Below are 27,083 nucleotides of genomic sequence, written 5' to 3' on the forward strand. Positions count from 1 at the left end.
TGGAACCTTTATATTCCAGCTATGCCCCTCTATAGCCAGAATGGAAGGTCCTGGCCACAGCTTTGAAGAATGACCTGTCTTAGTTAGCTAGTGCTGCTATAACACGAAATACTACAAGTGGGTCACTTTAAAGAACAGAAATTTATTTTCTCACAGTTCAGGAGGCTAGAAGTTCAAATTCAGGGCATGGCTCTAGGGGGAGGTCCTCCCTTGTCAGTAGCCCTGGTTGTTCCCAAGAATTCCTTTGCCTGTAGATGATGCTCACTTGGCGTCTATCTTACCTCTGTGTATGTCTCTGTCTATTCTGGTCTTTTTATAACTCAGAAGTGATTAGCTTTAGGATCCACCCTACACTGGTATGACCTCACTAACATAACAAAAGAAAAATTCTGTTTCAAACAGGATCACATTCCCAGCTACAAGGGCCAGGAATTCAACACATATTTTGGGGGAACACAGTTCACACCATACCATGGCCTTACTCTCATCAGTGGCTGTTCTGCACAGTGCTCAGAACCCTGCCTGCCATGTGGTTAATTCTCCAAACTGAAGCACGCAGGGCATGTGAGTGGGCAAAACAACGCTGGACTCTGCACAAACTGCAAATCCAGAGCCTAAGGAAACAGTTTCTGTTAAGAGCCTCTGACTGTCAGTGGGGAGGGCAGGCGCAGGGTGAATGCTGTTCCTTTTGGGGGCCTGTGGGAGGGAGGAATTAAATTTCCATTTTTTAGTTCCTGGGTTGTGCGGAGGGGATAGCCCAGTTCCCTAGGGTTCTCAGGAGTAGGGAGAGGTAGAACCATTTTTAGGAGAGAGGAAATTTTCCCGGATGATCTATGACGTCTCTAGGTTCTGCTGTGAAAAGTCTCCAGCTGTTGGTATTACCCCTACTTGCCTCGGGGCTGAGTCAGGGACTCGTGCCTGATGTAAGCAACTCTCAAAGCCTGAGATGGAACAATTACCTGCATTAGCTGAACAAAATATCCTTGCTGAAGCAAATATGGTTTTGTTCTCTGGAATGATCCAGGCAACCTGAAGTCACTGGCAAAGGTCCCACCTACCCCTACGTGGTTCAGTGGGCAGCTTGTCCGAAACATTCTCTACCCTGCAGTTCTTTGATTTACCGGATCCTGAAAGACTTGCCCCAGACCAGGGATTAAGTATTTTCTGCATAGACTCTAAAGTGGGCAGTCTACCCCAGGACAATTTAAATTGATTTATACATGGATATGACACACGTATGTAGTTACCGGACATCTTGCTCCCAAGGCTCTTTGAGCAAAGCAGTGATATGACTGGCCTGGGGACAGCCTGCCATTCCATTAGGAAGTAATTCCAAAGTGGAGAAGGCAATCTGTTCTGGGCAGCTGGGCAGGATTTCATGGGGACATGTGTGGAGATCCCATGTACACACTGCATTGTCAGCATCTGGTTTCAGCAAGACTTATTACTCCCATTTTCCAGTTGGGAACACTGAGGCTCATGGGAGCCCCTTACACTTCATTTCTCAGAACATAACAGAACAAGAGACTGGAAGTAGAACCTGGGAGATTGGATTCTGCGCTTTTGGGTGTCTCTCTGCTGGAGGCAGTATGCTTAGTGTTTCTGGGTATACTCCCTTGGGTCAGTCCACCATTCAAACCTTAGCTTTGCCGTTTATTAAATGAGTGGTCTTGGGCAAATTATAATATGCCTTATCTGTAAAATGGGTTGTTGTGAGAATTAGGTGAACTCTTTGTTTGAAGCACTTAGAACATTGTCAAGTACATAGTAAATACTCAGTAGACAGCAGTTTTTATTACTGGAGCCTCTGCTAAGGAAGCATTGCTTCTAGAAATTCTGACCAGCTTAGTCCTGGAAAGGCTGCCACATCACTCCCTGCAAGGTGAGCTGTCTGAGGTCGCCTCCATGCTAATAGGATCTCTTCTTGTCTCACCTCAGGGTGAGTTTTTGCACACCATTTATTATCATATAATATAATGCAATATAATATCATACATAACATAACATAATATGATGGGTAGGTTAACTTGGAAACCCTGAGGCGGACGGTGGATGGATGTATAGATGAATAGATACATTTGTACTAAGTATACATACATTATATCATTCTATTGATTTGTAAAAAGTTCCCGGTCTGCCTGGCTGTAATGAGATTTTTGAACTTTGCGTGGCGATCAATGAGAGGAATATTATTGGCCTGGAGAATTGATATACCTGCTCTCGGTGGCTTGTTCTGCTCCCAGGCTGCCCCGGCCCCCCAGGTGTACGATTCCAGCAGACACTTAACCTTTTTTACAGTGTCATCAGGCTAAAAGGAATCTAATAGTGACACAGGACTTGTGCTCAGCACTCTGCCACTATTGCTTTCCTGTCACAAATAATTTATAGCCTTCTATTTCCATCCCTGAGCCTGCACCCCAGCCCTGCCTCCCGCTTTCCCCCAGCTCCCAGGAATCAATAAACTCACATAGCCACAGTGGGACTTGAGGGTACAAGGAGACAGACAGACAGACAAAGAGAGGGGAGCTAGAGAGAGGGCCAGAGTAAGACAGAGAGAGGAGAGAGAGACAGAGAATGAAACACGGAGGAGGAAATGAGAGGAGGAAGAAAGAGGAAATAGAACTAGAATAGGAGTTGCAGACTTCTTAGTGCTTTCTAGGAATGTTTGAGAGCTTTTCCATTTCTTCACGAGTTTAACAAACCGTTAATAGAAGACCGATGGCATGGCATTCATTCTAACTCACAGAGTGGATGAGACTGTTTTGACGTTCAACTTGGTGGGAGGTGGAGTCCCCCTGGGATTTAACCGAAGAGGGGTGACCTCACTACCTGCCTTGCTATCCTTTACTCCAAAGCTCTGCCATTACCCCCTGGCATCTCTTGGTCCTAAAGGAATTGCTGTTTGTGCCCTTTGCATATCCTTCCCAGAGCCCCCAGGCAGGGATTGGTCTAGTCCCCATTCTGTCTTCCTGCGAGTCTTTCTGATGCAACTTCTTTTGGGGACAGGGCTGGGACACCTGTGGCTGCTGTTTACCGTCTGCCTGATGCTCTTTCCAGGATCTCAGTCGTACCTGCATTGACCAGGCATATTGGGCTGGGAGGGCTCCTGCTTGCACCTAGCTCAGCCCCTAAGCAGAAAGCATCCTAAGCTAAAGGTCACTCATAGGAATAATAATACTAGTAGTTATTATTATACCAAAAAAGACCCAAACCCACTGCTGTTGAGTCAATTCTGACTCATAGTGACCTCATAGGGTTTCCAGGGCTGTAAATCTCTATGAAAGCAGACTGCCACATCTTTCTCCCACAGAGTGGCTGGAGGATTCAAACCATCAACCTTTTGGTTAGCAGCTGAGCACTTTTAACCACTGCACCACCAGATCTCCTTTATTATTATTATAGCCAGCATTTATTGAGCAAAGCATCATGAAAATCACTTTACATGGATTATCCTATTTAATCCTCACAACAGTCCTATGAAATGGATAGTATTATTATCTTATTTTACAGATGAGAGAATAAGAAACCACCAAGCCTTTCACACGCCATAAGTAGAAGACCTGGGATTCAGACTCAGGCAGACTGAGCCCAGAGCCTATACCATGATTCTCTTTGCTGTGCTCACGCCCTTGTGAATGTGGGTGACTCTAAGTGCCTGCAAGTCCCCCATGCTGGAGCTCAGGCCAAGCCCTGCAAGCTCCCAGGAGAGGAAAAACTCTCCTCTGAAATGGTAGAAGAGGAAGAGCATTCCTGTGGAGGAAAGCACGCTAGAGAGAGAAGTGGGGAGCAGGCACCTAGCAGGACAGTCTGTCCGTGGAACTGGGAGATGGCACCTCCCAGCTCCCAAATGGAGATGTGCCCTCCAGTGCTCCTAACTGCACCTCCAAGGATTCGTATCCAAGGACTTGACCCTCCAGGCCAAACTTGCCTAGGGCCATGAAAGACATGGATGTCCTTTGGGGCCAAGAATGAAAAAGAATTGGAGAAGCAGGAGGAGGAAGGGGAGAAAATAGTATCAGGTGGTTGTCCAGAGCAACTGCTTTACTTCATCCTTCTAACCCCTAGTGAAATTCCCATGAGTTGCTGGGTTGTTGTGTGAGGTGCATGGGTGTAATGGATGACCATCAGGGTTCCATGGTCCCAATTCTTAAGTTCCCTGGGATCAGCGCTGGGGACTGGCAAGTGCCCACTGCCTGGGGGGGTGTGGGTAGACACCAAGAGCATGAGTAACTCACAGCATGCACCCTGCCCAGCTCTTTCCCCATGCACCACCAAGCTGCTGTCAGGGAGTAGCGATTTTTCATCCCTTGCTACCTCAGCTATATCTGCACCAGTGCCCTGCGGTCAGAGGCCCTGGGTAACAAAGACAAAAACTCTGCAAGGCCATCCAGTTATCTGCTCCACCCAGCCCCAGCACTGGGGCTCCCTTAGTCCAGAGCCCCTCAAGCCAGGGCCACCTGCAGTACCCAGTGAAACCCCAGAAGCTTCTGCTGCAGTGAATCAGGAGCAGCTACTTCTAGCTTTTCTTGTAGACCAGTCTACATTGCCCTTAGCTAGTTTCTAATCTTTCCCATTGTGATCATGTGCCAAACCTTCCCCCTTCCCCTCAACTCTTGGAAGATGACCTTACCTTCTGCTTTGCTGAGAGATAAAAGCTCCTGTTTGAAGCTTTTGGCCGTGTCAAAATATGCCATATCTGGCCAACTCCTTCCCCTGTGCCCTCCACTCCACTCCCTCCTGGTTCCGCCTTGCTCTCTCAACCATCCACATTCTCTCAGGCAATTCCATTTCCCCCTCTTCACTGGTTCTTCCTCCTCAGCCTACAGACTTATCCAGATCCTTCCTACGCTAAGAAGCCTTCCCTCCACTCAGCTGCTAGTTCCATCCTCTGGCTTCCACACCTTTCTCTCCTTACCTTTCCTGACAGACTTCTGAAGGTAGCAGTCTACTTTTACTGCCTCCCTCTTCTCAGCCCCCATTCACTGCCTAACCTCTCTGTCTGGCCCCTGCTTCAGTCACTTTGCTGAGACCCTCTCTCCAAGGTCACCAATGGTCATCAAAATCCCCAAATCTGTGTTTCTTCTTGTTGCCAATTCTCTTCAATTTTTATGTCACAGTTGGCACTGTGGATTATGATCTCCTCAGAACACTCTTCTCCACTGTCTTACGTGAAACTGCCCTATCCAGCTTCTCCCATTTCCTGTGTGAACAATTCTTCTCTGACTCCTTTGGAAGGTCAGGCTCTTTCCCCCTTTCTCTGAAAGTAGGTGTCCTCCAGCCTCCGCTCCTTAGACATCTCATACTTTTCAACACTCATTTTCTTGACAGTCTCCTAAATTTGTATCTGCTGTGCCAACTGATGCATGGGCATGTCCATCTGGATACTCCCCTGCCAGCTCAAATAGTTGCATGTCTAAGACCAATGTCATCACTTTGCTCCAAAAGCAGCTACCTCCCTGCATCCCTATTCCTGCCAATGCTACATACCACCAACCTTCCAGTTGCACAGAACTGGGTCCTGAGAGCCACGGACACCAGTTAGTAGCCAAATCCTGGCCATTCTGCCTTCACAATCTTGCAAATTTTTCCCTTTCTTTCCAGAGGCCGTTCCTTAATGCCTCATGCCTGTATGTTGTTATACTGGGATCAGATTGTACACGTCCCCTCTAGTTTAGAAATTGTTCATGGCTTGAGACACCCTGAACCCGGTTCTTACATGCTGGTAGAAGTATGGTAAAATAACCAAAAGCAAAAGATTTTGGAGGCTGCATTCTGACTCTGCCCTAACTAGCAGTGTGATCTTGAATAAGCTGTTTACTCTTCTCTGGAGGTTGTTGTGAGAATTAACAAAATTACATGTACATATTATAAATTGTGTATAATATTGGCATATAGTAGATGCTCAATAAATGGAAAATAGCTGTCATAATCATCATCCAAGTTTTCAGCCTTCTTTCCACTGTTTCTGGCTGATTGGTGTAGGCATTGACCCATGAAAACATCATGCACATTCTGGCTTCCATGCGTTTGCTTCTACCCACCCCCAGCACCTGCTTATAATGTCCTTCCCTCTGCTTCTTTGCTCATTTTTAGAATCATATTGTTTTTTTCTGGGGAAAGAGACCTTAGAGGTCCTGTAGTCCAGCCCCTTTATTTTACAGCTGAAGAAGCTGAGGACCAAAGATGTCGAATGTTAAGCCCAAGGCTATGTGGCCTCCTACTAATAGAGTCAGAACTGGGACTCAGGGTCCCTGACCTGCAGCCCTGTCCCCTTTTCACTATCCTAAAACCAGTTACTGTGAGTCAATTCTGCCTCATGGTGACCCCATGTGTGTCATAGTAGAACTGTGCTCCTTAGGGTTTTCAGTGACTAATTTTTTGGAAGCAGATCAGCAGTCCTTTCCTCCAAGGTGCCTCTGGGTGGACTCGAACCTCCAACCATTCAGTTAGTAGCTGAGCGTATTAACTGTTTGCACTACCCAGGGACTCCTTCCATTATCCTACGTGCCTCCAACTTCAGTCCTACTTTGCTTTGAAGATCTACATCAAGTTCTAACTGCTCAGTGGCTTCTTCCCCAATTCCCCCGCCTACATGGTGTTTCCTCCTCTGAATCCTTCTGGCACTTACCGCCCGGCTCCCTCATGGTTACTTAGCTTTTTGAGGGTGTATATCTTCTCTCCCTAACTTAATTTCCAGCACTGTGATGTAGGGGTTTCATCCCTATTGCCTGCAAGTGCTCAGTAAATGCCAGTTAGAGCTGAGCCCGCTGTGGCTTGTGACTCACTTGGCTGGTTGAGGTGAGCATGGCTCACATACCTCTCTGGGAGGAGGAACAAGGCCATGGAAAAATTGCTTCCAAGGGTGCCTTATTTGACCAGTGGGTGGAGGGGGCCACTCCTCAGTGCTGGTCCCAGGGTTGGTCTTTTGGATCACTGGGTCTGGCTCTTCTGAATCACTGAAAAGTAGGCTCACCCTCCGCACTCCGCAACCCCCGCCCCCCACCCCAGATGCTTGATTCCATCTCCACCCTTGGGCCTGTAGAGAGGCACCAGGCTTTTCAACTGGGCCAGTGAAGAGACTGTGCCCCAAGTAAGACCCTCAGGCAGAAAAGGAGGCCAACAGCCAGCCAGCCAGGTGGGGACAGGGCTTGGACTTGCTTGAGGACAATAAGCAGACTCAAGAAGAGATTGTTTGGGTCCTGACATTTGGCAAAGGGACCATGTGCTATGTTGGAATCCTGGGGACAAAAGGGTCACCTATGACCCAGCGCTTCCATGGCTACTTCTTAGCTCAGGGAATGAGGAAATTCCACCCCGTCCTCTGACTCTGGAGGCCTGTGACACATTTCCAATAGGAAAAACTGCTCCAAAACGGTCTCCAGACCAGGAAGTCTTCTTACCAGTGGAAGATATGTGTAGTTGAAGAGGGAAGCATGGACAGCAAGCCACAGCAGTCCCCACCCCCGAGAAAGGGAAAGGATGCTGAGCTCCACTCAGTGTGCAGCCCTGATCCTTGCTAGCAAAAGTCAAGCTGCAGTTGGATGATGCACAGGGCAGAGCAGAGTGCAGATCGCCTCCACCCACAGCTACACTAGATGGGCCTGGTGGAGCCACCAGGAGGGAAAGCCATGCCTGGCAGCTGTCAGTGAGGGCAGGGTTGCAGAGAGCAGACTGATGAGGAAGGAACGAGGGAAGCTTGGGAGAGCCCCTCCCAGGGCTGGGCTCGAGGTGGTCAGACCTGGAGAGGCACGTGATGTGTGATGCTGTTGTGATGCTGTTGCAGGATCATCCGGACCAAAGTTCAGCAGCCTTTCCACCCAACGCCGGATGGGGCTGGAACGGGAGTAACTGCCCCTGGCCACACCATTGGTAAGAGAGCTCAGGGAATGAGGAAGGGGAAGCTGGGCCCACCGAGGGAAACTGAGGAAACCTGGCTCCACCTTCGGGGGCAGCTCGTCTAGTCTGAGGTCCAAGGCTTAGTTGGCCAGTTTCTCAATTCCTGCTCTCCCTGAGCTCCTAGAGGCTCAGGGTTTCCCTGAGAGAGACTAGTCCACCTGGATCGTTCTCTGCCTCCTGTCCACATCACCTCACTTCTGCCTTACCTTCATCAGTCCGTCTCTCTCTCTCTCTGTTAAATCAATATTTGTCTTCCAGAGTTTCTTTTTCTTCTCCTGTCTCTCCTCCTGCTTCTCCTCCATCTTTTGTTTTTATCTGATTCACATCTACTCTTTTATTCCATCTTTCTATTTAAAAAGAAAAAAAAATTATCCGTCTGTCTTCTTTCCTCCCCCACCCCCTCTCCTCTCCTCTCCTCCCCTCTGCCTTTCCTCCTCTATCCTCACCTCTCCCTGTGTGTGTCTCTGGATTTGTGTCTCTTCTCTCCCCCTTTCTCCTCATGGCCTCTGGTTTTGCATGGCCTGTCTCTCGCGATCTCTGTCTCTAACTCACTCACTCTGCAGCTCTCTGCCCCTCACCGTCCTCCTCATTTACTCACCCTTGCTCATGGCCTCTCAGAGATGCAACCGGGCCTCTCAGAACACCTGTGAAGGCCCCGCCCCACCGCCACACACTACTTGGGCTTCCCTTAGGCCCAAGGGTACTTGGTGCTGCTGCAGTTATACTTAAGGCCTGGGGCTTGAGGGGCTGGGATGTGATTAAACTTTCCCTGATGCCCCTCTTGGCAGCTGTTCCCTTCTCTCTTGACCAGCAGGAAGTAGCAATCGCTGGTCCCAGCCCTCCTGGAGTTGGCAGGAGCTGTTGTTTATTAGGTCTGCATAACAGCGTGTGCTGGGAAGGAGGGTGAGGCCAGGCTGTACCTGAGCCGATCACCGCTCAGTGAACAGGTTCACTAGTCTGTGCCCTGAGGGGAAGATTAGGAACTGCTCAGGTGGTTTCAAGACCAGAAGCAACTGAGGGAGAGGAGCTGTGCACCCTGGGGTGTATCAGGACCATTCTGTGTCTTTTGGAGAATCAGAGGCAGATCTTAGAAAACTGCCGACTCTAAATCAGGACTGGTAAAGACTCAGCCCAAGAGACTGAGAAATGATGAGCTGGGGTTTGTTAGAGGGATTTGCTCAGCCATGGGAATTGGGCGAGCTGTGAGGGAGGCAGACTAGGAATCATGCTCTCTAAAGGAGCACGGAACCACTTTCCAGACTGAGTCAGTTTCGGTGTTTCCTGGGCCTGAACTTCAACCATCTTCACTGGAATGAGTTCGGGGACCCGAGTGAAACCTATAGGTCTACTGAGAAGGCCTAGGGTTTACTGGTCTCCTCTCACTCCAGGGCTGGGTAGAATTGAATAGCCCGGACTAAATGTAGCAACATGTTCCCCCTTTAGCCCCAGAGGAAGAAGGGGACTATGGGCCCCCACCCCCTCATTTCCTCTGCTTCTCTGCCCCCAGCCCTGGGGCTCTGGCCTGAGGTCACAACTGCTCTTCTTATGGCATCTTCTCCTTCCTGTCACCCAGTTTCTAGCACGGCCTCCCCTCCTGTCTCCAGCGCCGCCAATGATCCAGTGGGATCCTACTCCATCAATGGGATCCTGGGGATTCCTCGCTCCAATGGTGAGAAGAGGAAACGTGATGAAGGTAGGGAGGAGGGAAGAGGTTTGGCTTCCTTTTTGCATGCTTTGTCCTTGGACTCAGAGCTCCGGTTTCGGCCTGGCCTCGCAGCTGCTCTGCTGTGAGATCAATTTTAGTAGCAAAGCCCAGGTCCCCCCACTGTCCTGCTGGCTCCTGGATAGAGGGAGGGAGGCTACTGGTGGGGCCATCAGCTTCACCATCTGCTCAGCAGCCCCAACTGCCTCACCTTCCACTGGGACTCATGCATTGATCCCAGTGGAATGCCAGGAGGAGGAGCATGGGCCACTTAACCTGGGAAGGTTTTGGAAGTTGGGGGGCAGCTGGTCTCTGACCCGAGGATGAAAGGCCAACTTGTCTTGTCCTCACCTGATCCCAACCCAGCAAGAGGTGGGAAGCGATGTCATCTGCAGCTGACCTGGGGGTCTTTTCTCTGTAACACATGGACACTGCCCCCAGTAAACTACCCAGGGAGTTGGTCCTTTGACTCTTCTTCTCCATGGGAAGAAACAGCACAAGGGCTACTCTTTTGCCTTTCGCCCACCCTGGAACACCTCAAGGGGCAGTGGGGTGTTGGGCTATTAAAGAGAGTAGGGAATGAAGGAGAATGGAGAGGAAGAGCAGAGGAAAAATGAAATAAGGGGATCACTGAAATGAAGAAAGACTACGATTCCAGGTCCTTCCTCCATTGAGAATGGCAAGGATGAGCTTGGGAGAAGGTGTTTCACACACGTTGTGGCATTAGGGGTCCCTTGGTGAGCATTTAGTTCTCTTCTGTTGCATGAGGCCAAGGCTAGGGGAGATCAGCAGAGGTACAATGTCTGCAGCCTGCTTCCTGTCCCAGTTCTCTCAGGGTCCCCCCCTGGGGAAGATGTAATCTGGCCTAGGGAAGGTGCATGAGTTTAAGGGTATCTCCCATGAAATGGACAGAATCCACTAAGGATGAACATGAAGGGGGCGCACTAGCCCAGGACAATCTCAATTTACGCCTATTGTTTCTGCATCTTGGCCAGTCCGCATCTCCTTTTACTCTAAAAAATGTCCTATTTGGACAATAAATGATACAGTCATCCCAAGCATAGACAAGCCCTTGATGAGGGCAGCTTTAGAGGGTAAGGAATAGAAAAAGGATAAAGCTGGGGTTCCCTGGGTCCATGATCTGATGTTCCCTGGGCCCAGGTTATGCGTAAAGAGAGCAAAAAAGCCCTGGACTTCAGCAGAAGGGACGGAGTGGATGAGAGGCCTAGGTCTGGCAAGACAGTGATGACCTGGTGCTGGCCTCCTTCCAGAAGCCCTAATGGCCTCGTTTCACAGGGAAACAGCTTGTCTGGCTCTATTTCTCCTTCTTCCAAAATATCCAAACCCATTTGGCTGCCACGGCCTTTGCCACTCACTAAATTTCATTGTGGTAGTTTTGGCGGCAGCCCCTGATGGGCATGGGGAGGCTGAGTAAAAGCCCTAAGTCCCAATTCCCCCTGAGGCCTGAGCCAAGCCCTCTGGTACTCTGAGTAGTTTAGAAGATTCTGCCTCAAACCATAAAGGGTTTCTCCTTTAAACCACCAGCCGCTTCTTATTTTTGCAGCATGAGGTGTCCAGCAGGCTTGGGGAAGCCACAGAAGCCCCTCTGTAATAACTTTTACTCTTCCCTGTTGGCCTGAGGTTGGGGCCAAGCACACCCTCTGCTCTCTGGGCTCCTCTTATGGGTCATGAAAGGAGACCAGGGATAGGGAGGTCCTGGCTTGAGTCTGTAGCTACCCAGGGCCGGGCCGGTCTGGCCCAGAACACAGTACCCTCCTCTCTGGACAGCTGATCACATTCATTGTTTCTAGTTTATTCAGTTCAATGAACCTTTCCTGCACATCAGTTGCAAAAAAGACCTGATGCTATAGAATCCCAAAGCAGAACAAGATATGATTCTTGTCCTTAAGGAGCTTGTAGTCTAGCGAGGCATGTAAAGCACACTAGCCCAGAGAGCAGAAAGGCCCATCAGATATCTGTGTTGCAATAGAGGTCTGGGCTGTAAGCCATGGGAGTTCAGAGCAGGGAGGGAGAAAACCTCCAGGAAGGGCAGCTGCTTGAGGAGAGGCTTAAAGGATGGATGGGGAGGATGATAAAGACAATGGTAGCATGAAATTCTCATGGACTGAGCCTTGTGACCAGAAGGTGCTGCGGCGAGAAAATGCAGGGAGCTTTGGCTTTGATGAAGGGCAAGGGTAAGTAGTAGTAAGAGGTAAGGCTAGGGAGATGGGTTAGGGTCACAGGATATCAGGCCAAGACTGGATCATATGAGGAGTTTGGACTTTTTTCCGAAGGTGGGAGTAACTGCTGAAGGCATCAGCAGGAAGGGACAGGAGGAGGGCTGAGTTGGGTGAAGCTCACCCTCCAGCAGTGTGACTAACAAGGGCAGAAGCAGGGAGACATATCAGAAAGCAGTTGATGTCTTCTAGGTGAGGGATAATGGGGGCTTCCAAGTTACCTCTTACTGCTGAAACACTACCTCCTAGACCTTGCTAGGTTCTATTTTTTGGTGGAAGGGAGTTCTTTTGCCCTGATTTCCCCTTCCTCTTGACCTGACTCCTGCCTTTTCTTGACAAACCTCAGGCCAGATTGAGCCGTTCCTTCCCTGGTAGAGGCCAGAGCCCAAGAGGGAGGCTAGCTCTCCCTGACACCCGACTTGATCCATTGGACCCAGGTGGGAAAGGAGAGGAGAGAAGAGTGAAGCCCTTTCACAGCCCTTCCTCCCCCTCCCCCACCCTGGGTGCCTCCAAGCAGCCAGGTCCCAGTTTGCGTTAGGGAGCAGCTCAGATGATTAAGAATAGGGGAGATAATTATGTGTCAAGATGATGTAGCCCAACTCTGCAGTCAGACCAAGGTAGCAAAGCAGCTGGTAGGCTGGTTGCAGGGGGCTGCCACAGGCAGAAGTTGCGTAGACACCCAGGTGTGTCCTTCAGCTACTTGGCCTGGACTGCAGGCAAAAGAGAAAACTGACTTGGGAACTGAGGGATGTTGGGGCAGGGATGGGGATACATGTCAAGGGACTAGACCCTAGAGGGAGTAGAGGGGCTCATCTCCCTCCAGAATGACCCTTGATGCTCCTGCCAGGCTGGGCCTCCTTTGGCCCCAGGTGCTGGGCCTCTCACTAGAAGTGTCATGCCTCGAGGGCAAGCTGTGAACTTCTGTCCTCAAGGAAGCCGCTCCCAAGCCTTGGGTACAGTTCGACCTATTCTTCGGCTCTAACAATGTCACGGTGGTGGGCATTAGTGAGGACAATCACTGCAGTGTGTGCTGGCATTATTGGAGACAGTCTCAGCAGGAGTTATTGGTGTTCACAGTGATAATATCCAGAGTATTATTGGCATTGGCACCCGGAATATGGACAGTGTTATTAGTATCTGCAGTAATCATAGCTGTGGCAATATTAGTAAAGGGCCGATCAGCTGTGGCTCTAGGGAAAAAGGAGACTGAGAGTGACGGTGAACCTGCTTGAGACTCCTTCTCATTCTTTGGCCTTTTGAAGTATGGAAAAATCTCATAGACTTTCCTTTGAGGAATGTGCTGGTCAAGAAGCTTTCACCCTCCTCTCAGGAGTCTAGAAGTTCCCAGAATGAGTTAGGGATAGATGAGGAAGTTATGTCAAGAAGCATCCAAACGACAGGCTGTCTGTCAGTCAGAGAGGGTAGAATCCATATTCAGCACCCGCCAAAATGTCCACTGCTTCTTAGCTACAATTATGGGTGGGTATATTGGGGCTAAAGGAGCTCTGATGGCGCTCTGGTTAAGCACTCGTCTGCTCACTGAAAGATCAGCAGCTCGAAATCACCAGCCACTCTGCAGGAGAAAGATGTGGCAGTCTGATTCCATAAAGATTTACAGCCTTGGAAACCCTATGGGGCAGTTCTACCCTGTCCTATAGGGTCGCTATGAGTTAGAATATACTGGAAGGCAGTGGGTTTTGGTGGGTTATATTGAGGGTGGATTCCCTGGATCCTTTATAGGGACACTGATTCCCTGAATGTTGCATGCCCTGGCTTACACAGCTGGAGGATAGAGACTCTTGTCTCCCTGTCTACAATCAGGCTTAAAATCTGAAATCCTTTGCCTTCATTCAGTTGCTTTCCACTGGAGCCCAAAGCACTGCTATCCACTGGTGGTGTTGCTGAAATGCAGAGCAGTTGCATAACTTGTCCAAAAATCCAAATGGAGTCATATGGTGTGAGTCTGTTGGTCTGTGTGAGGTGAGGTGTGCTGGTCTCCTCCTTTGCTGTGTGGGATTGCATGGGGCTGTGGTTTTGCCTTCCATTAATTAGGTGCACAGTGAATTGTGCAGTTGAATGGTGCCAAGCCAGTGCAGTTGTGCGTTTGCAGCAGGGCAGGCTGCACGGATGCAAATGGCTGAGGCCTGTCACTGCCTTTAGTAGCTCCTTTCTGCTTGGGATGAAGCCATAACTGGAAGAAACGGTTTATTTCCTCAGTTAGTTTCCCTCTGAGAAGTCCCCAAGGGTGGTGCTCGGGTTAGACTTGGAGCCAATAAGGGGATTCAGCTGTGGAAATGAGCAGCACCTGCCCTGTCTAGGAGCCCTGGCCTCAGGCCCAAGGAGGCTGCACAGACTTCATCAGGAAGGGCAGCGAGGACCAAGGCCAGCTACGCAGACCCTGGAGCCCAGCATTGATGGGGAGAGTGGCTTAGTGGGGAAAAGTGTGGACTCTGGAGTACAGCTAGGTTTGAATCCTAATCCAGCTTACTGGTGGTATAACCTTGACCAAGTCAACCTCTGTCAGCTCAGTTATGTCCTCTGTAAAATGGAGATGTAACAGCACTTGCTTCCTGGGGACCATGGAAAGGATTAAATGAGACATGGATATAAATTGTTGACTAGCTAACTCCATCTTGGAAGATGGGTCTTTTTGTATCTGGGGAAGAAGGCCTAATTGGCAGGGTTATGTTTCTAGGGGAGGTGGAGTTATGTCAGAGAGAAACTTATCTGGGCACAAGCTCCCTAACCTTGGTGTGGCTTCTTGTAATTAGGGCAGCCTAGAGAAGCTGCTACTTGGATAAGCTAACAAAGTTAGGACCAGTGCAGTGGAGGAAACATGTCAGCCTCCCACGTATGATTTGGAGGATCTTTATCTACCTGTCGTTTGCTCTGTGACTATCCAATTGGGCCACATGTTATTACGTAGCATCCACAGGCATTTAGATGTGTGTAAATAATGATAACACCCCCTTCTTTGTCTAACATGGGGGCATCACTCCTTCTATCCATCAATGTACATTTCCGCTACCACATGCAAGCTTGTATGTTTGTTTTATGGACTCATATATAAGTTTTTATACTGTTTATGCAAGTTTGGGTATGTGTGTGTTTTCTTTCTTCTTGAGATCTTTGGGTGAAAGGAGGTGTAGAACGCCATGTGTTGGGAAGGTGTGCGATTTACTGGGTTGTGTGCGTGCTTGAAGAGATTGTCAGGTGTGAGCATGTGCCTGTCCACTAGGCCAGTGAGTGTGGAGACCTGGAAGCCAGGTCTGAGTGTATTAAGCATCCATGGTCTGAGGCACAGGTGTGTATATAGAGCTTTGCCCAAAGGGTTCCATAGGTATCACCTTGCATTCTATTGGCACCTAGACAGGGATACCTGAGCCTGCCTCCAGAGGTGGCCTGGGGCCCAAGGCTAGGAAGACTGAGACAGGAACCCCTACCACTCAGGCTGTGTGGGACTTGGAGTTTAGAACTCTTGCATTCCTTTGAAGAGGAGCCTAGTCTCCCAGTCTCAGGTCTTGCCCTGGTCTTCTACCTGCCTGTCTTTCGGGATCTCTCAGTGTCTGTCTGTCTCTTATTTGCTCTAGTCAAGGTATACACTGATCCTGCCCACATTAGAGGAGGTGGAGGTTTGCATCTGGTCTAGACTTTAAGAGGTATGGGGGCCAGAGGGAACATGGTGTGGGGGTCAGGGGCAACAGCTTGGGGGTGGTGGTTAGAGACCATTCAGAGAGGGGGTTCCTAAGGCCCAGAGAGCGGAAAACGAGGAGGTGGCTCAGGCTTCCACCAGAAACTAAGAGGCTGATAGAGCCTCAGGGCCTGGATCACTTCTGCCTTGGGCCAATGATGGGGTTTGGGGCTGAGGCCCCAGTGGCCGGAAGGGTCAGGCACTCGGTGGATGGCGGGCACTTTTTCCAGCCCTTGGAAAAACAAAGAGCAGATCAGGTAGTAAAACAAAAGCAAAGGAGACCTGGAAGCACCTGACAGCCCTAATTCATCACGGCCCAAGTTTTTTCCTGTGTTCCCATTATATTTGTTTGTAAAAGTGGAAATCAATTTTGAAGGTAATTTTCTGGAAAGAATGGAAGGGAGGTGGGAGGGCCGGATAAGGCAGAGATGGTAAAAGGAAAAATTTAGGCCAGGCACAGCCCAGGGGCAGCTCTTGGCAAGGTGAAAGAAAATTGCATATTCAATCTCCATCCATGAATCTCCCTCACTGCTGCCCGCCTCCTGCTTGAAAACAATGAAGGCTTTTTCCCAACGCTGGGCAGGGCCTTGGTATCAGCCTCACTTTAACTTCAGGGTCATTAATTCCCTGATTATTGAAGGAGAAGAGAGGGTTGCAGCATCGTCAATTCCAAAGGCACACCCCCCACCCCATGTGATCAGGCCCTGGCTGGGGTAGGGTAGGGGGTAGCTGGGGTAAGGTGAGGTGTTGTTTCAGAAGAGGGAGAGAGGAAATGGGGAGCCCACTGGACTGGGAGGGAAGGAAGCCAGGAGGAGGGTGGAAGAAGGCAGTCATTACTGCATACCTCTGTTGTGTTGTTATTGCAAATTAAAAGTAGCATGTTCCACTCCACAGCTATCTTTGGGGAGGGAGGGGCACCGAGGGAGGTGGGGGATCTTATCATTGCTTCTTCAGCAGACCAGCCGCGGTGTCACCGTGTGAGGTGACATTTGAATTTACAATTCCGCTGAGAAAAGCCATTAATTCACAAATTAACATTTCTCCCTCTCCCTCTCTCTTTAACACTCTCCCTCTCTCACATGGATGTGCAAGCAATTGAAAAGACAAAGGAAATAGCCTTAAGGAAGAGACTTTACTGCTAGTCTGTCTGTGCTGAGATTGCTCCCCCTGCTTCCAGATAGATAAACCAATTACCTGAGCAGCTCTCCTCCTGGCCGCCTGCGATCGCCTCCTTTTGTAGGCTGCCTCTGTGGCTGGATTACACTCGGTGTAGCTCATTAATGTAAACCAGGCATGTCCTGGTCACCGGCCTCTCCTCCCCACTCTCCTTCTGGCAGGGCAGCAGGAAGAGTGCTGAGGTCAGAAAAGGGGACAAGGAGCACCGCAGGGAAGAGCAGAGGGTGCCACAGCGGAGCTGCCTGGGCCCTGGGTCTTTGGGGGTGCAGCCACTGTCGTGGAGGAGGCTGATGCAGGAGTCTGCAGGTGTCTGCTCCCTGGCAGGTTGGCTCTGAACTGAGTTAAGGCTGGGCACGGGCAGACAGGCTGAGGCCGAGGCAGGGCCAGAGTACGTGTTTCTCAGGCCCACCGTGCCTATACTCTGGGGCCTTTTGGTTCAGATGCAGGAGGCTGGCAGAGTCAGAGAGGATCTGAGCCCTCCCTGCATGGGAAGAGCTGGGAGAAGCCTTGCTGAGTGCACTCCATTTTAGTGGGACAGGATTCAGCCTGAAGGAGTTGGAAGGGGGGTCGAAGAGGGCACAGAAGACTTGGTGAGGTCGCACCGTATTGGGTAAAAAAAACGAGGATGCGCTGGCTCCTTACCTAAACACAGCACTTGGGCACACTTATGTCTATTTGCCACATAATCCTTACACACACACATATCCAGCCATCCGAGTCCCTTCTTAGAAAATCCCTACCTAGGAACGTGCTCTCAGAGTTCTGAAGCGAGCTTGCACTGTGGGCAGGGAATGGCGGAGCCTCTTTTTGTTTTCACTCTCCTCCCAGGCTCTTGCAGGTCCCTGGGTGGTGCAAATGGCTTGAGCTCAACTACTAACCTAAATGGTGGTGGTTTGAATTCAGTCAGTAGCACAGTGAAAGAAAGGCCTGGCAATCTGCTTCCGTAAAGATTACAGCCAAGAAAACCCTATGGAGCAGTTCTAGTCTGTCGCTCACAGGGTCTCCATGAGTCGAATTCGACTCCACAGCAATGGATTTGATTTCTCTTTTTTCAAACTCTTGCTAGGCACTGTAAGAAGACATTATCTTGGCAGAGGGAGACCGAGCAGTGTTTGTGTTTATAAGAGGTGCTCTGTGAGTTATTGCTGGGATGACATCAGTTCACACACATTATACCACCTAGCACCTATCAGACTAGGCCCCTGAAAGAGAAATCCTATAAAAGTCTAGAAACCAAATCTACATGGAGGGAGTCATCTGTTTAGACAAGTGCCTCAGTTTAACCACATTAACGAAGCTCAACCTATGTTTATTTTCCAACTATTACTCAAAACCTGGCTAATGTACACTCCAGTCCAAGAAAGGGCTAAGGTTCAAAGATCAGTATTCATTAAGATACAAAAAAAAAAAAGCCACTTATGAATTCATATTCGTTGTTATGATTATATCTTCCTAGTAACCTGGGAAACTAGACCAATCATACCTGAGGGGGAGAAATTTCTATCTTAGCTGGATCACATAGTTTAACCAAACTCTCTGGGTAATGTTGGCCACGAGCCTGTTGAACACTGACTGTGTCATCTATGCAGAGGCAGGGGTAGGTTATGTCAGGACTTTCGCTTGGGCCCTGTGCACACGTGGACTTGTGTTTTTCCATGGGGAAATACTGGGATTTAGCCATGGCTGTGTGTAGCTGACGTAGGTACCTGAATTTGCACATAAATCCCTGCACGTACACCAGAGACTGTCACCAAATCATTAACTATCTTTGTTGTCCAACTAGTTTATGCCGTTGTGGATAAAGAGTTACATTTGGTTGACTGGGGGAGTATTTTGAGATTTAACACAAAGAGTATTGTTTTTAATAAAGGGCCCAAAATAAAGACTGGATAGGTGGACCCTACCTCCCAGGAAAGAAAGCACAGATGTGATGTAGAGGTGGCTCTCCATGTCCCTCCATCACTGGAAATTGGGGCGGGTGTAGTATAGGTATTATAGCTTCCTCAGCCAAGGCCATCCAGTGCTCCTGCCCACTCTCCATATTTGTACACGTGTGTGCATGTATATACATACCCACTTCTTTAGAATATGTCTTCGACTCCTAGCCCCCCAATTGGAAAGTCCCTTTCAGCCCTGCAGATAGGCACCGCTCTCCTTCTCCCACCGACAAGGGCACCTATCAAGAAATCCCCTGCCTCAGCTCTGCCCTTCTCCCGCAAGCGCAGGCTCTGGCTGCAGGAGGGAGGAGCCAGGCAGAGGCTGTCCCCCAGGCCTGCTGCTCTCTGCTCACCTCCCAGGGCACCTCCTCCTCTGCAGGCCAGCAGGCAGCTGGTTTGAGGGACCCCTTGGAAAGAGGATTTGGAGAGAATGTAGGCCAGGGAGACCCAGGAGTGCTGCGGGCCAGAGGAACGGGTCCCGGCAGCCTCTCCCACCCTTGCTACCTGTACAGGAATGGGCCCTCCTCACTCTGCCTTTCTCAAGGCCTTGGTGGCCTTGGGGCTCTCTGGGACCCTCCTATTCTGCCCCATGGGGGTGGAAGGGCAAGGAGGGTTGGGGGAGGGCTGGGCCTGGCTCAGGGGCTGGGAGGCTGATCACAAGCCTCAGAGCTGAGTTGTGGCAGAGCCAGTAATTCAAACCATCCTGACCCTTCGGTGAACCCGAACCTGCTGACCTTGACAGCACCAGACAAGGGAGGCCTCACAAACCTCAACCTGCATGCAGGCCTCGCCTCCTCGCCCTCCCCTTCTCCCAGCCTTGTGGCCCTAGCCTCCAGGTGGCTCCTAATTTGGCCATCCCCATGAAATGTCAGCATCCCCTACCTCGCTGCTTGCTTCAAAGCACCCTTTGTGCTCATCTCCACTGGAGAGAAGAGCATAGGCATCACATGGGGTCCTTTCCAGGACTGGGGCTGAGGCTCCCCCAGGCCTGGCAAGGGTTTTTCTCCATTGAGGGAACACCTTTCCTCTTCTCTACCTGCCCCGGCCTTCATCTGTTTCAGAAATGCTGGCTCTGTGTGTGTGTGTGTGTGTGTGTGTGTGTGTGTGTGTGTGAAGGTCTGGGTGCGCACAGGGGCAGGGATAAAATGCGATCGAGACAGAGCAGACAAGGGGAGAGAAGAAAAGCCTGAGGAAAGGAGCCCCAGGAACCTGCATTAAAGTAAATGCAGTTTATGAAGTTTATGCTTTCCTCCCAGGGAGAACTGGATCCCATCCAACAGCCTCTCAGAGCCTGCCAGACAGTTCCTGAAGCAGAAAGTGCAGGCAGGAGAGCAAGCAAGCCAGTGACAGAGGGAGAAATGTGCACACACACACACACACGCACACTCACACACACACTGGGCTCACTCGGATCTCCCTAAGTCCAGGCCAGCCTCAAATCCTGGGATGGAGGGTTGCAGGCGGGTTGTGTCTGGTAGGAGTGATTACAGGAGCTGCACTTTTCCATCCCTCTCACCTCCCCAAGCCCATTCCCTCCTCCTTTGGCAGCGTAGCCCACCCAATCACATGGGCAGTGTGGACGCCTGGGTGGATTGAGGTGTAACAAGCTGGGTCAAGGACGGTGTGGACTACCTGGAGCAGTCAGCCCACTTGTGGAGACTTCTCTGGGTAAGGGGCATTGTGGGTGGTCTTGGAGGAGTGGGCAGGACTAGGTAGTAAAAGGGCCCAGAATGTGGTATCATTGGGTTTACCAGGAACCTGCCTTTTCTTCTGATGTTGGGATCCATCTTTCTCTGACATCTTGGCCTACACCAAGTGGGTGCTCAGCAGCTACTGAGGATAGCTGCTGAGATCTCTTAAGGAGAAACAATTAGAGACTTTTTTTTTCAAGTATTCAAAGGAAATAAATGGTTGACAAAGTTAGGACATGGGAGCGCTCAGAGGGACTTATAAGCTAGTTGGAGTATCTGCCTCTCTAGACACTTCGTCATGTGCGTGAGCACATGGTCTTATGTGTGTGTGGGAGTGTGTGTGCACTAATAATATGTAAGCGAGCCAGGATCCTTGACTTTAGAGGACAGAGGAGTGTGGAGGAGGAAAATGGCTGGAAAGGGAAGTGTGCAGAGAAGGCCTTGGGTCCAGCCTGCAGATGGGCACATCAAGTCTCTGGTCCCTGTGGCTGCAGCAACATGTCTCATCTGGGGTCAGGCCATGGGGAGGAGGCATCTCCCACCTCTTCCTGGGAACTTCATGCTCTTATTCAAGTTCCACCAGGAGCTAGGACAGAGGGGAACACCAGAGGTAGAGTTATGGAAAGGCAGAGGATCCAAGGAAGAGGAGGGTAGAAGGGAAAGTGAAGGAGAGGCAGCATTGCTGATTGTGGAGGACACTTGGGGCCACCAGGAGATGTTAGGCACAGAGGGAAGCAGTAACTGGCCAAGGATGGCTTTCGCCCTTTCTCTCCTCTTGCCAGTCCTTCCCTTCCTCCTCCTCCCCCTCCTCATCCCTCCGTCTTCCCTCCACACATCTTTATTGGTTCCGGTAATAGCGTTGATTTGCATGTCAGGCAAAGCCTTGCTACACGCACAAAAGGAAAACCCCAGCCGCGTGGCAGTGTCAGCTCTCGCTGTTGTTCGACAGTGTAAAATTAAATTAATAAAGCCCCCAACACAGGGAAACGTAACAGGAAATTAATGGTCTTTACTGTCACTCTGATGCAGTCATTTGCAACCCTGCTTTCCGCACCAAAGACTTCATAAATGCAAGCAGTTTCTCTAAACAAGCATACTTAGGGCGGCCTGGTATGTAATTTTTCGCCTTGCTTGTGTCCTTTGAGCTAACAAAGGCCCCTTTCCTCCTGGCTCCAGAGAGGATTCTGACTGGTTCTGGCCCCAGCTTGGTCCAGTGGGGGCAGCACCTAGGCAGAGACCCCACCTCCTCACTGGAGGGCCTAGAAGAGGCTGAAAAGGAGGGCTCAGTTCCCAAGCAAAGAAATATTCTTTGAGCCCTCCTTCCCCATCAGCGGATTGGAGAGTCAGCCAGTGAGCTTGGAGCCCTGGCCGCTGCCATTAGGCTAGCAGGAAGGCACAGCGGTGCTCCCAGGTAGGAAGTTTGATTGCTCCACCTAATGCTCACCCCTCCCCTTTCTATTGTCCCTGGCCTTCCCTCACCGCTCCCCAATCTGTACCTGCCAGCCTCCTTCCACTTCTCCCCCCACATACATGTTCACACACACTTGGGCCCCCTTATGCATCAGCCACATGGGTGCCCACTCTTTTCTTTTCCACAGGTAACCTGGGAACTCTCTATTTTTTTTTTTAAGGGGGTTAACTTATTCAAAATGTAGACAGTAACAGTACTGATACAATTCCTTGGGGTTCTAGGTCTCTCCCGTAGCTCCCTCTTCTCTATAGGTCGCCATTGAGTCAATGACACTCATGGTGACCCAAGTGTGTCGGAGTGGAACTGTGCTGCATAGGGTTTTCAATGGCTGATTTTTTTGAAGTAAATCACCGGTCGTTTCCTACGAGGTTTCTCTGTATGGACTCAAGCCTCCAACCTTTCGGTTAGCAGCCAAGCACGTGAACTATTTGCACACCCCAGGGTTATCCCTCTGTCCTCGGGCAGATTTTCTGTAAATCATTTCAGAGAGTTGAGAGCCTATGACTTTACCGTGGCATGTACATAGATGGGATATTGACAAAATGTATACTTTCTCTCTGGGGAGCTTTGTGTCAGTGAGAGCCTAAGTGCTAACTGTGTTGGGATGTATGAGAGGAGCAAATAACCAGGAGGCGGATCTCAAGGAGCTTACAATCTACTGGGGGAGGCAAGGCTATCACACAAACAATTAGCTGTTAATTAAATGCTGAACCATGTGGCTATGTAGGAATTCAGGGAAGTGGACTAGAAGAGCAGACAGGAAAGGTTTTGAGGAGGACAGGGTGTTTCAGCCTGGCAGTGGCTAAAATTCGAGGCTGTCTCCAGGGATGCCTCACAGGTGGAAGGAGGCCAGTGGTTCTGCTGAGGGTGATCACAAAGCAGAGTCTCAGATTCACCCAGTCTTACCTGCCACTCCCTTCCAGCAGTCCTGTTTGGTATGGCAGGTCACAGCCTCTCCTGGACACAGGACATAGATGGACAGTTGTCATTGTTAGCAGCACTGCCTTTATACTGAGTCAGTTTGGTGTCCAGGAGTCTAAATGTATGGATATGAGCTCCTCACTTGCTCCACCATAAAAAACAGACAAATGAAAAAAAACTCCGTTGCCATTGAGTCAATTCTGACTCGTGGTTGACCCTATAGGACAGAGTAGAACTGTCCCATAGCGTTTCCAAGGAGCAGCTGGTGAATTCAAACTGCCGACCTTTTGGTTAGCAGTCAAGCTCTTAACCACTGTGCTACCAAGGCTCCACCATAGTGACCCTAACAGGACAGAACAGAACTGCCCCATAGGGTTTCCAAGGTTGTAATCTTTATGGAAGCAGACTGCCACATCTTTCTGCCTCAGAGTGGCTGGATGGTTCAAACTGCCAACCTTTCAGTTAGCAGCCGAGTGCTTAACCACTGTGCCACCAGGGCTCCTAGGACCTTTAAAACCAGCTACCATCAAGTCAACTCCAATTCATGGTGACTCCCTGTGTGTCAGAGTAGAACTGCGCTCCGTAGGGTTTTCAGTGGATAACTTTTTGGAAGTAGATCACCAGGCCTTTCTTCCTAGGTATCTCTGTGTGGACTCAAACCTCCCCTTTTGGTTAGCAGCCAAGCATGTTAACTATTAGTATCACCCAAAACCTTTGACAAATTACATAATCTCTCTGAATCTCAGTTTCCTTGCCTATAAAATAGAGATGACACTTACCAAAAAGAGTGGTGGTAAAGATCTCCATTTGATGCTCTCCCTTCTCTCCTTCCTTCCACTCATTCCACCATAATTAATGAGCACCTGGCAAAACACTGGCTGAGCACTGGGTGAATTTCAGTTTCTCATATGATGTGGTCTCTGCCCTCAAGGGAGATCCCTCACCATCCAGGTTGTCCATCTCTGGATTCATTCTTGAATGTTAAAGACCCTCTTAAATGAACACTAAACTCTAGAGACAGTCTAGCCAATACCACGTACAGTGGCACCACTGCCACTCCCATCTGGAGACGCTACATCCATGTTGTAGTCTAAGATTGCATTCGATTTTTTAGCAGCCGTGTCGGACTCAAGCTAATATTGAGTTCGTGGTCAACTAAAACCTCGAGATCTTTTTCACATCAATTGCCATCAAGCCAGGTCTCCCCCATTCTGCACTTGTGTAATTGATTTTTTTTTTTTTTTACCTTAAACATAGGGCATTCCATTTATCCCTGTTGAATTTCATCTGGTTGGTTTGGGCTCATAATTCTATCTTAGTAAGATCATAGGATGTCCTCTATATCTTCATCCAACTAGCTTTTTAAAGAGTTGAATAGATAAATCCAAGGAAAGCCACATGGTCTCTCCTACTGGAGAGCTCTCTCCAGGTTGCAATAAGTGAATATTTTAGGTACTATTGAGCCCAACAACTATCAACCATTTCACTTTTCTTCATTTTGTCTATAAAGCTAGGAAGGAGATTCTTTGCCAAATGTTAACATTCACTACATCCACAGCATTTCCTTAATCAATCAATAACAAAAATCCAATGTAAGTTGATGTACAAATTGAGTGGCTGCTATCTATAAAGCACAGCAGGGACTGATTTACAAAGGTCAATAGACATGGTCCTTGCCCTCAAGAAACTTATAATCTAGTAGGAAGATAGAAGCGCACACCATTAATCATTATTCAAGCAGAATGTGATAAGTGCTACGATCAAGGTATGACATGCTATGATGAATGATTAAAAAAAAAAAGGAGCCGTTGCTTCTAACCAGGGCAATTGGGGAAGTCTTCTTGGGGGAGGCATTTGATCTAAGTATTGATACCGAGTTAATGGACCACAACTTATTCTTGGTTGAGTACGTGCAGGCTCCAGGGTATCACCATTATCTTTTCTAGTGCCCACAAATTAACTGTATAATATTTTCTTCTAAAAGATTTCTAGAGCTTGATACTGAATTCGTTAGAGTGTTGTTTGCGTAAGTGTATCTTTCTCCCTTTTCTGTAAGCAGGATGACATTAGGGTTGTGCACTGCCTCACCCTTTCTTTGTGACTTCTGTAAGATTATCAACAGCAGTTTTGGGATCCTATCTACTTTTTTCCCTAGGGTCCTGATATATGAATTTTCTGGCCTTGGGAAAGTTAACTGAAATGGCTAGGGGCTGCCTGCCTGGCCCCTACCATGACCTGGGCTCCAGGCCCTTCTGCTGGTGCCTGCTGTGCTACTCCCACTTTGAAGATTCTTTTCCTTGGTCAAGAAGACAGGGGCAAGCTGGGGGTTGAGAAGTTCTGCCTTCTCTCTCAGTATTACATCCTCTTTCCAAGCACTGAGTCTCAACCTGCCTTCCTTTTTGTTTTTTTCTCCAAACATAGCTATCAAGGCCCTTTTTTGTTGTCTCAGCTTGTTCTGAGCTTTTGTCTTTCTGACAGGCTCATGCTACTCTCATATCCATCTTTGGTTATGGTCTCCTCCTTCCATCTGTTGTGTGTCCTTTATAAGAGGAAAAAAAAAATAACTTTCATCTGTTAATAAGTATAATACATGCTCATTGTAACATACTTGGAAGATACAGTACATTTTTAAAAAATCACTTATCACCACAATATAACCACTGTTAATATTTTGTGTATTGTTTTCGGTCTTTTCTTCCCTGTGCATCTATAGTTTTATAGATATATAATTTTTAATCAAAATTGAAATGATACTGTATATACAGCTTTGTGTCTTGCTATTTTCACTTAACATTGTCTCAGGACCATTTTCACATATCATTAAATATTCTTCGAAAACATGATTTTTTAATAGCTGCATAATCTTCCACTGTTCGGTGTACATGTCCTTTTAAAATCTAGGCTCATCATATTTTAAAGCTTATTGCAACACAACGATGTTCCTTAAACGCCCTTCTCTTTCCACCCCTTCCCCATCCCCTTTATGTTGTCAGGTTGATTATTTGAGCTCGTAGAGGCAGAATTTCATTTTTAGAGCATCCTGTCTTTATGGAATTATATCGCCTTCTAGAATCTCTTGCCATGGGATCACATGCCCATCCTTTCCCTCAATACCTCTCAGTTTTCTTCCCTTAGTCGAGATTCTGTCCCTTGTTCCCTTCTTTTGCTGCTGTCCATTCTAGACATGGTTGTTTTCTTCCCAGATCCCCATCACTTTCCTTTATCAGTTTTTGTTTCTTGGTCAGAATTAAGCAGTCTGGAATAGTGGAAAGGGCACTGGGCTGGGAACCTTGGTTTCCATTCCAGCATTGACCAGCAGTGTGACATGGGACAATTACCTAACCTTTCTGCACCTTTTTTTTTTTTTTAAATCTCCCCTAAAAGAGAATGAGAGAAAATTATCTCCATGGTCCTTTCCAGCTGCAGAATGTGACAACTCTGAACCCAGAGTAGCATTTTTTTTTGTTGCTTCTTTTTCCTAAAAGATTAAAATGTGCAAGGCAAGTTAGGAATTTACCAACCTTTGCTTTTTAGAATTCTATTTGACAAATCAACCAACATTTTGTTTTCTTCTTTTTTTTTTTTTAATATTTTATTGTACTTCAGGGGAAGGCTTACAGAACAAATAGTTTCTCATGAAACAGTAGTACACATGTTGTTTTATGACACTGGTTAACGACCCCACAACATATTAACCCTCTAACTTCTCAACCTTTTTGTTTTGGTGAAAATACACATAGCCAAAGATAAACCGTTTCAAAAATTTCTACATGCACAGTTCAGTGACATTGACTACGCTCTTCCAATTGTGCTGTTATTCTCACTTAAGATGAAGTCAACCAACATTTTTGATTACCTAATATACACCAAGCCCCATGCTAGGTTTACAAAGATGAAAAAGATGGAGTCCCTGACTTCAAAATATTCACAGGCAAGCGGAGAAAGCAAACGTTAAAAAAAACAGCTACAACACAGATAGATTCTAAATTTGGCTTACTTACTGGCTGTAGTAAGTAATTTTGGGTGAGGTACCTAACCTTTCTAGCCATTGGTTTCCCCAGGTTATGAGTTCAGCTGCCAGAAGCATATTACCTGGGTTTGGTTCTGTCTCCTCCATCACGTGTTAGCTGCGTAACCTTTGGAAAGTTCTTTAACGTTTGCACTTCCATGTCTTTACTTACAAAATGGGGATAATAGTAGAAGCTTACTATGCCAAATTCTCAGATTAGTGCCTGATATATAGTAAACACTTACAAATGTTATTTCCTATTATTGTAAAGATTAAATCAGTGAATGTATGTTAACCACAGTGTTTGGTGCTTAATAGGAACGCAATTGATTTTAGCTGTTATTATTATTAC

The 27,083-nt window shown here is 48.5% G+C and overlaps 1 protein-coding gene across 3 annotated transcripts in view; it reads left to right on the top strand.

Moving 5' to 3' along the window:
• Nucleotides 1-27,083, top strand: part of PAX2 (paired box 2) — an 81,235-nt gene that overhangs the window by 23,685 nt on the left and 30,467 nt on the right. For all 3 annotated transcript variants that reach the window (XM_023739068.1, XM_023739059.1, XM_023739064.1), the window contains exons 4-5: nucleotides 7,784-7,869; nucleotides 9,470-9,589. In XM_023739068.1, coding sequence (XP_023594836.1) covers nucleotides 7,784-7,869; nucleotides 9,470-9,589 — 206 coding nt within the window. The remainder of the gene's footprint in view (nucleotides 1-7,783; nucleotides 7,870-9,469; nucleotides 9,590-27,083) is intronic.

The sequence above is a fragment of the Trichechus manatus genome, unplaced genomic scaffold (assembly GCF_000243295.1).
Source record: "Trichechus manatus latirostris isolate Lorelei unplaced genomic scaffold, TriManLat1.0 scaffold00007, whole genome shotgun sequence".
Lineage (NCBI taxonomy): Eukaryota > Metazoa > Chordata > Mammalia > Sirenia > Trichechidae > Trichechus > Trichechus manatus.